This window comes from Nothobranchius furzeri, chromosome 12 (genome assembly GCF_043380555.1).
Source record: "Nothobranchius furzeri strain GRZ-AD chromosome 12, NfurGRZ-RIMD1, whole genome shotgun sequence".
Lineage (NCBI taxonomy): Eukaryota > Metazoa > Chordata > Actinopteri > Cyprinodontiformes > Nothobranchiidae > Nothobranchius > Nothobranchius furzeri.
In genome coordinates, this window is record NC_091752.1 from 62,800,781 (window position 1) to 62,815,751 (window position 14,971).

At 46.1% G+C, this 14,971-nt stretch overlaps 1 protein-coding gene across 5 annotated transcripts in view; it reads left to right on the forward strand.

Annotated features, from left to right (window-relative positions):
- The window catches only part of LOC107376413 (cullin-9), an 83,128-nt gene that overhangs the window by 40,051 nt on the left and 28,106 nt on the right, over positions 1–14,971 (forward strand). For 3 of the 5 annotated variants that reach the window (XM_070542802.1, XM_070542803.1, XM_070542806.1), the window contains exons 17-29: positions 480–570; positions 762–933; positions 1,014–1,119; positions 1,200–1,295; positions 1,375–1,550; positions 1,634–1,767; positions 9,642–9,827; positions 10,111–10,140; positions 10,560–10,696; positions 10,780–10,962; positions 12,149–12,306; positions 13,680–13,878; positions 13,986–14,157. In XM_070542802.1, the coding sequence (XP_070398903.1) occupies positions 480–570; positions 762–933; positions 1,014–1,119; positions 1,200–1,295; positions 1,375–1,550; positions 1,634–1,767; positions 9,642–9,827; positions 10,111–10,140; positions 10,560–10,696; positions 10,780–10,962; positions 12,149–12,306; positions 13,680–13,878; positions 13,986–14,157 (1,840 nt within the window). The remainder of the gene's footprint in view (positions 1–479; positions 571–761; positions 934–1,013; positions 1,120–1,199; positions 1,296–1,374; positions 1,551–1,633; positions 1,768–9,641; positions 9,828–10,110; positions 10,141–10,559; positions 10,697–10,779; positions 10,963–12,148; positions 12,307–13,679; positions 13,879–13,985; positions 14,158–14,971) is intronic. The other 2 variants (XM_070542804.1, XM_070542805.1) reach the window with 2 other exon arrangements.

Here is a 14,971-nt window from a genome sequence, read left to right on the forward strand (position 1 = left end):
GAGGGAGTCACCAGAAGAAGCGTTCTCCAGCACCCCCTCCAAGGTCTCTAAAAAGGGTGGGTAGTCTAAGCTGTAGTTTGGTGCATAAGCACTGACCACAGTCAGAACCCGTCCCCCCACACGTAGGCGGAGGAGGGTACCCTCTCGTTCTCCGGGGTAAACCCCCACGTACAGGCACCAAGATAGGGGCAATCAGTATGCCCACCCATGGTCTGTCCAGAGTGGTAGAGTGTCCAGCTCCTCTCAAGGAAACTGGTTCCAGAGCCAGAGCCATGCGCTGAGGTGAGTCCGACTCTATCCAGAACCTCTCAACCTCACTCACCAACTCAGGCTCCTGCCCCACCAGGGAGGAAACATTCCTCTTACTGAGAGCCAGCTTCTGTAGCCGGGGATCAGACCGCCAAGGTCCCTGCCTTCAGCCACCGCGTTTCTCAGTACACATTTAGTTTTACTCATGAGGACTTCATGTTTCTATCCAGATGGTGTTGGGTCAGATTGAGGAGCATCGCCGCAGCCACCAGCCAATCAACATCCCCTTCTTTGATGTCTTCCTCAGGAACCTGTGCCAAGGTGAGCACAGACCTGTTTCTGTCCTTCATGGTTGGGAAGCTGCCGCTGCATTTTAATCTCTGAAAGCTTGTAGCTATCCTTTGATCTTGATAAGTGTTTGTTATTTTTAGTTTTTAGCATCATTTTGTGAAGCAATTAGCAACTTCTGTCAGTAAAAGATGCTGTGTGAATAAACCCTCTCACTGGTTCAGGATCCAGTGTCGAGCTGAAGGAGGACAAATGCTGGGAGAAGGTGGAGGTTTCAACCAATCACCATCGAGCCAACAAACTAACCGATAAGAACCCCAAAACGTACTGGGAGTCTAATGGCTGTACCGGCTCACACTTCATCAACATCTACATGCACAAGGGTGTTGTCATCAGGTGGGCGGGGCTTGTCTGTTCCTTTCTGTCGCCTGACTCTTTTGAGCCTCTTAAGCATGAATTGTCATTTCTCTGCTCAGACAACTGGCTATTCTGGTGGCCAGTGAGGATTCAAGCTACATGCCGGCCCGGATCTTGGTTCTTGGAGGAGATGACCCAACCAACATCAACACAGAACTGAACACGGTGAGTCTGATTAACGTGGCTCAGCACGTTAATCAGGATGGCTCCATGTCATCTTGTTTGATGGTGCAGTGTTTGTACAGGTAAACGTGGCCCCCTCTGCTAGTCGAGTGGTTCTGCTGCAGAACATGACCCGTTTTTGGTCCATCATCCAGATCAGGATCAAGAGATGCCAGCAGGTCTGGGCTCAGAGTTCAGCTCTGTTCATTCGGTGCTACAGCCTCCTCTCGTGTTCTCACGGCTTCCTCACTGCTGCAGGGTGGGATTGACACTCGCGTCCATGGCTTTGAGGTTTTGGGTCCAAAACCAACGTTCTGGCCCGTGTTCAAGGAGCAGCTGTGCTGTCGTACATACCTGTTCTACAGCACCAAGGCTCACACCTGGTGTCAGGAGGTGGGGCAGGACAGGACGCAGCTGCTGCAGCTCTTCAACAAGTATGTCTTGAATTCAAATGCCAGTATTTCCACAGAGCTCACACTTAAATGTGTGTTTGTGTGTGTCCGTGTGTTTGTGGCAGACTGAACAGCGCACTCAGACACGAACAGATGTTTGCAGATCGCTTCCTGCCTGACGCTGAGGCAGCTGAAGCTCTGGGTCGAACCTGCTGGGAGGCTCTCATTACCCCCATTGTCCACAGCATCACACAAGCAGGTACGTGCATACAGTGATGTCATCTAACAAAGGCTGTTGGGTTTGGGCCATACCTTCATGTGACTGTTTTGTGGGTCTCAAGAAAGCGTAAAAGGTTTTCATACACCAGGGGCTCAAAAACAACAAGGGTGCATCCAAAATGTTATAAAAATCTCCATGTTATCCAATGAATTGGAATTTTTTTGCAACGTTGCCATGGTAACTCGAAACACTATGAAAGTAATGGCACGCTTCCCCTACCAAGCCAGTCCTTTAAATCTAATGGGCCATTCCCATCTGTACCGGGCCGGCCCGGGCCGGGTAGCCCCAGTCGGCCCCAGCCTGGCCCGGTTGATTCCACACATCCTTGTCTTAAGCCCATGTGGGTTGATTCTACCCACCAATCAGAGGCTTGCTCTAATGGAAGGTGTGAATTTGTTGTCAGCAGTGGGTGTGTTGGCCCTGGTCGGCCTGAAGCAGACCCCCTCGAGAAGAGGGCTGAGAATGAGCCTCGGTTGGCCTGGAAAAATACCAGGCCACCCAGATATGTAAACAACCTACGCTACCCGGCCCGGGCCGACCCGGTACAGATGGGAATGGCCCATTAGATTTGTGGGGGTGCATGCTTCTGTTCGAGCCTCATTAATGTATGCGGAAGACATTTTGAAAGGGGCCAAGATGGTGGCATCGTGGTGAGAAGCCAGTTAGCTATAGCTCTCCCCGACGCTAGTTAAATGAGCTGCTCATTTCTAAACCCAGACATTACTAACCCAACAGCTGGTCTAAACACCAAAGTAGTCAGACATGAAAACAGGTCAGGGGTAAGATTTTAACAACATCACCTTCATTTAGGCAGAAACATTTAGACTTGCAGCACAACCAGTGTGTTTGTTTCTGACCACAATCAAAGTCTGGGACCTGCAGGAACCTCTTGGGTGAGAGTTTAAACGTCTCCAATGTAACCAGAGAAGTCCAGCTGTTTTTAACTGTAACCATCAGGATGATCATGTCCAGGACGACTGAGTCTACACCTACATGCTGCAGCAGCTTCAGTCAGAAGGGAAACTGAAACTTACATGTAGCTGCTGTCAGGAACAACCTAACAGATTTCAGACGTTAAAACTCTCACAGCTTTGTGTGTTATGAGATGATGTATTTCTGATCCCTATCAGCTTCTAGTGGCAGAACCTGGTGTGGTCCACCACAGAGAAAGCTGCTCCAGCATGATGACTTTAGCTATTCTACAGGTTATTGCTGAGCCTTCTGACGCTCATACACACACACACACACACACACACACATGAGTGTTGGTGTGTGGCTGCGTCTGACTGCTGATGCTCGTGTGTTTTTTTTATTTCTGCACTGAGTAGTGGGAACCTCCCATTTTTGGCTTCAGCTTCCCCCCGGCGGAGCAATGGGCGGGCTTTGTCCATTTGTTTATATGTCGATGGGTAGGACCGACAGGCAGCTGGTGTGATCAGCTCTGAAAGGTGTTGATCAGAATTTGCAGGTTTTTTACGTCCCAGTGCGGGACAACATGAAATTCCAATACGCATCGAAATAGAAATGAAGTACAGACATAAGTGCCTTTCAATATTACTGTTACATATATATATATATATACACCATCGAAAGTTCTCTCATCTGGTAGTGAGTGGGACATAACGGTCGACCTGGGGAAGCAGTTCCAGTTCCCCAGAGAGATCGTAGAGACGTCCGTCTAACCAGATCTGATCCTTTGGTCAAGGCCAAGTAAGACCATCCTGCTGGTGGAGCTCACAGCCTTGTGGGAAAAGGGCATGGAGGCTGCCAATGAGCGCAAGCGTTCCAAGTATGCCGACTTAGTGGAGGAATGCAGGAAGGCTGGCTGGAAAACCATTATACACCCAGTTGATGTAGGATATAGGGGCTTTGTAGGGTATTCAACTGTTTACCTGCTCCAGGACTTGGGATGCACAGCAGCAGGGTGCCGGAAAGCCACGAAGGAGTTGGTAAAGGAGGCAGAAAGGGCTAGATTTTGGCTGTGGATAAGGACGAAGGAAAGGGTTTGGGGGGAACAAACATCGAGGGCATCAACGGGGGGGACAGGGAGAGATCCCTGCCATCGCTCCGCCACCAGGAGATGTACTGGGGTTTAAGGACCGACACATCTATGATTGGTGGTCCCCAGCTGATGACCCGTTAATGCCCGGAGAGAACTGTAGAGAGGTATGAGTGCACATGAGTTGAGGTGAACACCCATACTTAAAGGCATCCACCACCTCAATGTCTGCTCCCTGGATGTTTACTGGTGAGTGAGGAGGAGTGTTTCTCTGGAAGTCCATCACATCTGTTGTTTATCTGAGGGCAGTAGAGGGTGGTGATAAACTGCAACGGATGTAACATCACCAAAGCTCTGACGAAAGTGACCGGAAGTAGCTAAAACTCAGCAAAACAAGGTTAAAACCATTGTTGCTCTGTGTGTTAGGTTCATATGTGTGACATAGCTGTAACTCATAGCTGTGGAAGGATGGATGACTAGATAGATGGAAGGATGGATAACTAGATAGATGGAAGGATGGACGGATGGAAGGATGGACAGATGGATGTGTAGGTGGACTGATGGACAAGTAGTTGGATGGATGGATGACTAGATAAATGGACAGATGGATGGATGGGCGGAAGGATGGGTGTTTAGATGTGTTGGTGGACTGATGGACAAGTAGTTGGATGGATGGATGGATGATTAGATAGATGGTAGGATGGATGGATTGATGGAGTACTAGATATATGGATGGATGGACAGATGGATAGGTAGATGGATGAATGGATGGATGACAAGATAAATGGAAGGATAGATGGATGACTAGATAGATGGAAGGATGGATGGATGGATGACTAGATAGATGGAAGGATGGACAGATGGATGGATGAATAGATGGATAGATGCACGGATGGATGGAAGGTTGGATGGATTGATAGATGGAAGGATGAATGGATGGATGGATAGATAGATGGATGGATGACTAGATAGATGTATGGATGGATGATTAGATAGATGGAAGGATGGATAGATAGATTACTAGATAGATGAACGGATGGATGGATGACTAGATAGATGGAAGGATGGGCCAATGAATGGATGGATGGATGGATGGATGGATGGCTGGTTAGATGGATGGTTGACTAGATAGATGGAAGGATGGATGTGTACGTCCAGCATTGGTCAGTTTAGAAACAGTCTGACCTTTCTACGTCTATTCAACATCTGGTCAGAAAGGAGACACAACTCTGCATGTGTTCCCTTTAAATGAGCCTGCTTTCATACCAGCTGGGGCTCACAGACTCTGCAGCTCTGAAAGATAAACAATAACTTTCTTTCCCAAGGCCCTATCTGTCTCCCCCAACAAAAGAACAACTCCAGCCCGGATCAGTTGCTAAAATTAAGAATGATTTCCTAAATCAATATGAACTTCTTCCATGTCTTATGGTCTAGATAATCATTAAATACATATTTGCTTATTGCTACTTATTACAATCATATTATAATGAAATGCTTCATTAATCTGTGTTCAATAATTGTTATGTAATGTTTTGTCTACCTAGGGCTGGGCGATATGGATGAAAACTTGTATCTCAATATTTTTTTGCTGAATTCCGATATACGATATATATCTCGATATTTTTCCTCCTGTAAAATATTTACAAGTTAACTCACTTCAAGCTGTCTTGAGAAATTACATACATAAATCAGTAGATAAAATGCATAAAAATGTGTTGATTTTTGTCAAACTTTAACCTTAGTGCCTATTCTCTACCAGTTTGAGCTTTAGAAACACTGGTAGAGCTGCCTGATAACACACACACACACACACACACACACACACACACACACACACACACACACACACACACACAGTTGGGAGCTAGAGGTGTATCAAATGTCCCACGGGCACTTTTTATTTATATATTTATGATTAATGTACAATTATTTAAATTTCATCTAGAGGTGGCCCATATCGTATATTTATTGTCCAGAGAAATAAAATATATCCCGTGCGTGGGTCACGCACAGTGGAGCTATTAGTTATTAGGGCAAACATGGCTGGAATCTAACCGTACTGACTCATATCAGCGATTATACTGTAATGACTCAGAGTCTCTGGTTGCTCTTTTATGGGGATTATTTTCAGGCTCCTGTCGCCGTAACCCACGCCTTACAAACTCGCCTTCAAAATAAAACGTTAACCCTCCAGTTTGCTATTCAAACCCTTACAATGCGTTTGAGGTAATTTGGCCACTCTGACTATCCGTAGATGTTTCCCGACTGCACAGTGGAAGGATGGGTTTGGTTCGTCTCCACACTAGCAGAATGGATAAATAGAACTCCGTTGGTGTTGAACGCCCCCAAATAATCAAAAACCAGGACGCTAAATGCAAAGTTTAGAGCAGCACATTCACCCAGAGGCTCTCAGATAGAGCAAACTTGTGAAAATACACGTAATAACCGCTTAGAGACGGAGCAACATGTCGCTAGCATAGCGGCTAATCGCTAGCATAGCAGTTTGACCAGTTATGTCGATATAAAGATATAAAGTCATCTTATATCTTGTTTAAAAGTTATACCGATGTTTTAAAAATATCGATATATCGCCCAGCCCTATGTCTACCACTGCAGTGTGTTCAGCATGTTTATACGACAGGTCCATAACATCTGCATTCACACAATAACAAGTATGGTTAAGTTAAACAACCACACATAACTTGCCCTTTTAACCAGTCAAAACATCCGTTATCAAAGAAGGTGTGTTTCTGAGTTGTCTTGGTAACATCTCCCAAGCTGTCAGCCTTTGATTGGCTGTGCAAATCATAACATCAAAACCTTAAAACTGGTTCATGCTGAGTGATTTGTTAGTTCTAGAGAAAGCTTCAGTGGATGGATAGATGGAAGGATGGATGGATGACTAGATAGATGGATGACCTGTCGCAACCTCTTTAACCATCAAAGATTTTGACACGTCGTCAAAACTTTTTTGCACCTACAAAGCTGAGACGGCAAAACAGTTCCTGCAAAACAAAGCTGGTATTATTATTAGACTCCTTAAGAGTCCTTCAGACGCACGGTTCCATCCAGCTGTCATGACATGAAGGATGGACAGATGAATGTATTGATGACTAGTAAGATGGAAGGATGAATGGACAGATGACTAGTAAGATGGAAGGATGGATGGATAGATGGATGGATGGATGACTAGATAGATGGATGGACAGATGGATGGATGGATGGATGGATGGATGACTAGATAGATGGATGGATGACTAGATAGATAGAAGCATGGATGCATAGATGGATGGATGGATAGATGGCTAGAGAGATGGAAGGATGGATGGATGGATAGATGAATGGATGACTAGATGGATGGATGGATGGACAGACGGATGGATAGATGACTAGTTAGATGGAAGGATGGATGGATAGATGGATGGATGGATGACTAGATAGATGGATGGACAGATGGATGGATGACTAGATAGATGGAAGGATGGATGGATGACTAGATAGATAGAAGCATGGATGCATAGATGGATGGATGGACAGATGGATAGATGGCTAGAGAGATGGAAGGATGGATGGATGGATAGATGAATGGATGACTAGATGGATGGATGGATGGACGGACGGATGGATAGATGACTAGTTAGATGGAAGGATGGATGGATAGATGGATGGATGGATGACTAGATGGATGGATGGACAGATGGATGGAAGGATGGATGGATGACTAGATAGATAGAAGCATGGATGCATAGATGGATGGATGGACAGATGGATAGATGACTAGTTAGATGAAAGGATGGATGAATGGATATCCAGCCTATTAATCAGGCATGTGTCAAAAATTGTTTATTTGGCGTTAAAGTTTGTTCGTTTAAAATATAAAACTTAATGTGATGAAGTTCTGGAGAGTTAGATGATTTTCCGGTTTTAACAAGGTTCTCCTAATAAATCTTCCCCATCTTGAACAAGGGTCAGGTCCCTCCGTAAAGTGTGTAAATGTGTAGAAATAAATCAATAAAATGTATTAAAGTGCACAAGTCTCCTTCAGTACTAGGATGGGTCCGTTACACTTTCCAAACCTAATATTAGAAGACCCTATACTGTTATTTTTTAGTTCCTCTCCAATCATTTCATAGTTCTTTTTTTAACAATAGTGGTGGCATTATTATTTGCTTATAAAGTGCTGGGGGAAACCCTGGTATTGGTTAGTTTCTTAAATCTGGGATTGGTCACTGTTGAGATCGGGTCTTTGGCAAGAAAATAAGTAATTTCTTGGTGTTTCTAGGAGCTGGGAACATTTGGTCGTGTTTTAAAGAGTCGGTGAATGGAGGTCTGAGGATGAATTGAGTTTTTTTTCCCTCTATTTTCCGTTGCTTGATCGTAAACATCTTTGTGAGCAGTCTTCAGATGATTAAATACATTTGTAGTGTTGCTCTGTGGTGAAACTATAACAGGGTGGATAGGTCTACACACTCAGTGCGTTTACATGCAGCCAGTAACCCTTTTAAAACCCAAATATTCACAATAACCCGGTTCCGCAGGTCCATGTAAACACCGCCAAAAACCCGGATATGCTCATAACCGGGTTTTTAAAAACCCGGTTACTACACCTGGGGTAACCCTTTTCTAACCCGAATGTTTGGTCGTATAAACGCATATCGGGATATCCCCATCAAAGCGTGTGTTCTGCGCATGCTCTGTTCGCAAGGAATCTTGGTCTTTAGAGTAGCGAGACGTCTTGTATGCGCCAGAACACCGGAAGTAAACAACAAGTTGGGAGCAACATGGCGAGTCGCAGCACAGCACCACACTTTTGGAGTGACGAGGAAACTAAAGCGCAAACAAACGTGGTCGCTATCTCTTCCGAACTGGGAAAAATGTTGTTGTTTTCAACGGATACCAGAACAAGAAGAACCGGAAATGACGCATATTGCGTCTGGACGTAGTCCATACGTCCTGACGCTACCCCAACGTCCGCATTTACATCGGGTTATGCAAGTTAGAGGTAACTCTTTCTATTTATGCTTGTAAACGGGTTATTCTGATCAACTCAGAAACCCGAATGCCGACCTTAACCCGATCATAACCTGGATATTGGCTGCATGTAAACGTAGTCACTGTTGCTGCTTGATCCACATCTGATTCCACAAACCCATTCAGCACCACCGAGTCGTTTTAGCCCTTTTCCACCGATGGTTTTCTTTCTTTAGCCATTATCCTCTCCTCTCCAAATAACTTCTGCCTAGCCTTCCTCAAGGCAGGAGATAGTAGTAGAAGACTGTTTTCACATTCAACCTTCATGTGAAACTCTGATGGTCACTGCTGTTGCTAGCGCTAGCCACAAGCTACCTATCAGGCTGATTTTTACTTTTCCGTCAGCTCGAGAATGGAGTTGCACACACGCATTGATGGAGAGGTTCTACCTTCATACCTCTCAATCAGCTGGGGAGGGTTGCAGACCCAATTCCTCACCAGGACAAGAGAAGGCCAGGGTTAGGCGTCGTTTGAGTTTGAACGATTCCAATTCCTCGTTTCAATTCTCCATTCCGATTCTTTCCAAGAGGCAGGATCCAAATGCATTAGGTGTTTTACATGAGCCAGCTAACCACAGGTCTTACTTAATGAAATAACTTCAACATGATTTTTGTTCTATGAACAACAACATCACCTTCATGTAGACAGAAACTTTTAGACTTGCAGCACAACCAGTGTGTTTGTTTCTGACCACAACCAAAGTCTGGGACCTGCAGGAGCCTCTGGGCTAAACGTCTCCAACATAACCCGGAAGTCCAGCTGTTTCAGCTAAAACTCAGGATGGTCATGGTGACAGTTGGTCTTTCTGCTATGTTCTTTCCAGAACCCTCAGCATGCAGCCCTCTCGCCTGGCTTCTCGGCGAGTACCTGGAAAACACTGAATCAGCTCGTCGCTGCAAGAACCGGGCAGCCATCTTTAACTCCAGAGTGAGACGTCTGACGCACCTCCTGGTCCATGTGGACACAAGCCGAGGAGAAGGCGAGGAGCTCAGACCACCCATCAAGTCCAGTGAGTGTGGAACCAGTTTGACCTCTGACCCCTGCTTCACGCTGCCTCCTGTTGAGTGTTTGTCTAAGCATGTTCAGACATGTTTGATGATTGAAAATCTAATCAGACTACTAGAAATGATTTTCTTGTGGATCTAAAAGCTCCAGTTCAGTGTTGTTAAATTTCTTGGCTTTCATAAAATGGCTCACCGATTGCATCAACAGGAAACAGGAAGCAGAAAGTTGGAGACTGAACTTTGCTTCTGGTTTGAGCTCTGCGACTAAAACGTTTATTTTATTTTCAGAAGGTCTCAACCGAAGTAAAGAGCTGAAGAGTAAGTACGATCTGAGGCTGCCTTTCTTTTTGTCCTCATTTCATCTGTTCACACGGTTCCCCCTGCTGGACGGAGGAGAACCTGCGTGGTTTGGAATTACTGATGTGTGATTCAGTCGTACACCAGGGGGCGCCCATCTGCTCTTTTGCACATCCTGCAGGGGTGATTCAGATGTGAAACCCTCCAGCAGGGGGTGTCATTCGTTGTTCAGTTGAATCACTTAGCTTTCTTCAGACATAGTCATCCTTCTGTTGGGACTGCTGGTGTTTCCCACCGAGCTCCTCCCTCCCGCTCACAACTCAACATGGTTTCTTTTCAGATGGAGAAAGAGAGCGCTCCATCTTTACGTTTTCATCTGCATCCTCTAGCAGGTCTGAGCTTTGGTCCAAAAACCAAAAGTCTGAAATGTTTTCTTCTAGATGGAAAAGAGGGTAAGAACAAAGATGTTGCCACTGCCTCCTCTTCTTCCTCTTCATCTTCAGCCAAGCCGAGAGTGAAAAGCAGCAGCAGCATTGCAGGCATTGCCCTCTGCTGGCAGGGAGTGGTACAGCGCCGGGTAGGTCTAGTGGGTCTCATCGGATCTCCTGCCTCTCTAATCTCTCTCTGACCACTCATTACTCCCCTCTCTTCTCCCCTCAGATGAAGAAGTTTCTGGAGTGGAGCTGCAGTCTGCCGGACTTTGTGGAACTTTATCTGACTCTTTACTTGCAGCTGAAGAACGCCATGGAGGAGCTTTTTGGACAGCAGACGGCCTTCGTCCTGGCTTTGAGACATGGGTTCTCCGCAGCACTGTTGCAGCTCTCCATCCTCAAAGCCATGCATGTGAGTCTTGATGCGGTCCAGCTGGGTCTAGTTCTGGTGTGAAGAAACACCTGACTGAATGGTTCAGCAGTTTCTCACACGTTCTGATGCGTGTGATTCCCCGTGAGGATGTCTATTCTGTCGAACTTTAACAAACTTGTGTTCTGGTTCTGAACCTCCACGAGGTTCTTTAAAGGTGGTTTTCGGCGGGCATTTCTCAGCCTGAAACAATCCTGTACAGCGTGGGTTGGGGTAGTTGTGTTTTCCTGCCAGCTCCATGACATAAAGTGGGTGTTTCCCTCATAGGTGCGGGGGAAGAACAGGTCAATCAGTCAATCAAAGCTTTTTTTATAAAGCGCCTTCCGCAACCCTGTCAGGAAGCCCAAGGCGCTGAACATGGTACAGTAGAAAGTTAAGTATAGTGAATAAATCAGAAAATAAAAGCAATTCAAATTACAGATTACAAATTACAACAAAGGTGAAACATTCTAGTACAGGACAAATGTGTAAAACAAGGGATAGAGTGAACCAATGAAAACTGTGAAATAAAATCAACATGAAAGAGGGGCAAATTCAAACACGTTCAGGAAACGCCAAGCGGAGGAGGTGGGTTTTTAGGCGACTCTTGAAGACTGGCAGAGATGTGGACAGCCCAGGTGATGACTCGCAGCACTCTTGGGGGTTGCGTGATCTTTCCTCCATAAATAAATAACATGAGTAAGCAGTGGAAGGTAACCTGTATGCTCCGGAGCAACCAGTGACTCCGCCCCTAGCCAATCAGTGACCACTGTTGCGACGTCGGCCCGGGACAAAAATTTGGGAGAAAGTAGAGGGAAAATACTGAACTGTGCTCTTGGAAAAGGTGATCGGGCTGAGCTGCAGCAGTTACTCTGAGTAGTGCTCCTGGAAAACCAGCTTAAGTTGGAAGGTCCTGCTTTAATCCCCCAGCCTGTTTCGTCTGATGTGGTCCACCTGTAACACGGGCCTGTAGACGCTGCACATCACTTTCAGAGGGGCAACTTAGAACCAGCGTCCGGTCTGGTCTCGGGTGAAACCAAACCCGAACCAGTCGAGATCATTCAGATCCCGGGGTGATCCAGGTACTGGGCTGGACAGTCATCCCTGGAGCTCAGGATGGATTCAGGTTTCGTTCCTACTGTGACAGTGGTGATGATGAGGATAGTGAAGGTAATATACCTGTGTGCAGGTGAGTGAGCGTTTTGCTCAGTACATCGATCAAAAGATCCAGACCAGCGGGACCTCATGTAGCAGCGTGGAGACTCTGGACCGGCTGCAACAGTTTCTGGAGCCGATGCTCTTTCTGTCTGGCCTGGAGCTTGCCAACACCTTTGAGCACTTCTACAGGTATGAACACCTGACGGACAGGTAATTCAAATCTTAGGGCTCAGCATACCTGTGCAGTAGGAGTGTGGGATTTGAGGTACCTCGAGATTCAGTTTAGATTCAGGTCCTTGAACTTGATTTTTCAACGATTACCACTATTTTTGCGCCACAGCTTTACAACAAAGTAGCTCCTTAGATCTGTGAAAGAGGCGGGACTTGTGGGAAAGTGTAGTTAAGGGCAGGGGCGGATTAAGAACTGAAGAACATCCGGGGCTTAACACACGCACGTGCGCGCGCACGCGAACACACGTGTCACGCACTAGCCAACATTATATATATATGTCTTGTACCACATAATTTTTAATCTGAAGCTACATATTCAGCATATTCAGGGCAGAGTATTGTTCCTGTTAGTGTTTAGTGTGAGATGATAGTAAATATTCCCTTTCTTTCTCCAACAACTTTACCTGATAGTAAGCTAACTTTAGGCAAACCAGCAGCACAACAAATATTTTCAAATAAGACTCACAAACCTGAGTCAGCACCAGTCTCATCAAAGCTGGGGTTCTGTCGTTGTACCTTTTGTCTAAAAAACGTCCTTATGTCCATCTTCACTCATGCGTTTCAGGCAGATTGTAGAAGTAGCCGGCTGCTGAAGGGCTTCTTCTTCAGTGGTGGAGGCTCAGGCAGGCTGTATACAAACTACTGCCAGCTGCTCCCTCTCTGTTGGACTTTGGTACTGCATGTTACTTCCGCGATTTAGATCCGGGGCTTCAGCCCAAGTAGCCGGGCCTAACTCCGCCCCTGGTTAAGGGTATATTCCACCACAAATTAAGATTTTGTCTGTTGCCATATTCTCCATCTTGGATAAGTAGGAAACCAGCCCAGTCATTTTCCTGATCCAGCAGCACTCTTTTAGCTTTAGCTTAGCATAAAACAATTTAAGTGAATGGTTCCAACTAGCATTGAGTGTGGGAAAAGTCATTAAAATGATTCAATTGTGAATCTAATTCTGCTTGGTGACCTAAATAATCATACCGACAGCAAGTAGCAGCAGCCCATAAGACACTTGCTTCCATAAGCACAGATGCAGTGTGTGTGTGTGTGTGTGTGTTTTAACTTGGTTGTTTTATAGCAGCTTGCTAACGTGTACATTTGTGTTTATGGAAGCAGGTATCTTTAGGGCTGTAAAAGTTGACTTTGAGGTGGATTATCCCTTTAATCCTTCCTCTAGTTGGTTAGCTGGTTAGGGTTAACAACCACCAGCTTCTTCTCTTCATCTAAGTTTACAAATCAATTTTGAATTGGCACGTGTCACATAGAGTTGCATTGATTCAATGGTGGATCAGCACAATCCTATTGTGCAGGTCTTAGGTCTCTGACTACCTGTGCAGGTACTATCTGGGAGACCGTCTGCTAGCTCGGGGAAATGTGTGGTTGGAGACCTCCGTGATTGATCGGATCGGTAGCTGCTTCCCAAGTCGTTTTCCTCAGCAAATGTTGAAGAACCTGAGCGAGTCAGCGGAGTTGCAGCAGGAGTTCCACCTTTACCGGCTGCAGCAGCTGGACCAGCGCCTGCAGGAACATGGTCAGGTTGGTATAAACACACGGTACCTTAAATGTTCAAGGGTGCTCAGGGGATTTTGCCTGCCAAAGCTCTGTGACCTTTGACCTGATTTGTCCTTCATTTGTTTCCATAGATTGTGGAAAGTGACTGGGCAGAAATAGAGGAGGAGGCAGACATCCAGGTTTTGGTTCTGTCACCTCGCTGCTGGGCCATATCGGCAGTCTGCCTTCTGGACGAACCAGGAAAACATTTTCCAAACAAACTGTGCTCCTACCTTGACCAGTTCTCCCAGTTCTACACTCATAGTGAGTTTATTTATTTACCCAGACGAGTAGATTGAGAACGCATTCTTATTTATGATGACAGTCTAACCAAGAAGCATCAGCAACAGACACAAATGCCACTTAACCACTAGTATTGGCTCTGCTCCGCCCAGCCCGGCTGCGTTCATTCCACAATGCCATAGGAATGCGGACGTGATAATGGGTGGTCTGTGATGTCATGAGCGCATTTCCGAGCATGTGGGCAGGGCAAAAAAGTGTGAAGAAGTCTGAGGCGTCTTCAATAATAAACAAAGGCAGTCTGAGGGTTAGGAATAGACTGGTTCTGGTTATTACACAATCCAGTCACTAAAATGAATGGAAGTCAATGACGGTCCTCACAATTAATTCTATACTATAGTGTGTGTGTGTGTGTGTGTGTGTGTGTGTGTGTGTGTGTGTGTGTGTGTGTGTGTGTGTGTGTGTGTGTGTTCGCGCGCGCGCCTCCCCACAGCAGTGATAGACATAAAAGCAGCTACAGTCAGAGGCTCGTTAACTCACAGCATCCAGTGTGGTAATGAATGGGCATGCGGGAATCCCCTGTGGTTTGATTCTATCCGCCGATCGGTGGCGCCCTCTAGTGGTACGCGCAATTTCGAGCCGGCTGGTCCGCACTGGGTGTGTTGGACCAGTTCGGCTCCAGGCAGACCTCCTCGGGAAGAGGACTGAAAAGACGTCCGGTTGCACACGGGAAAATCAAAGGCTACCTAATTGAGAACAGACCCAAGCTGGTCCAGGTGGACGGATGGTAATTTGGCGCAAGCTGAAAGCTTTTGCAGGAACTGCATGAGCTGGAGGC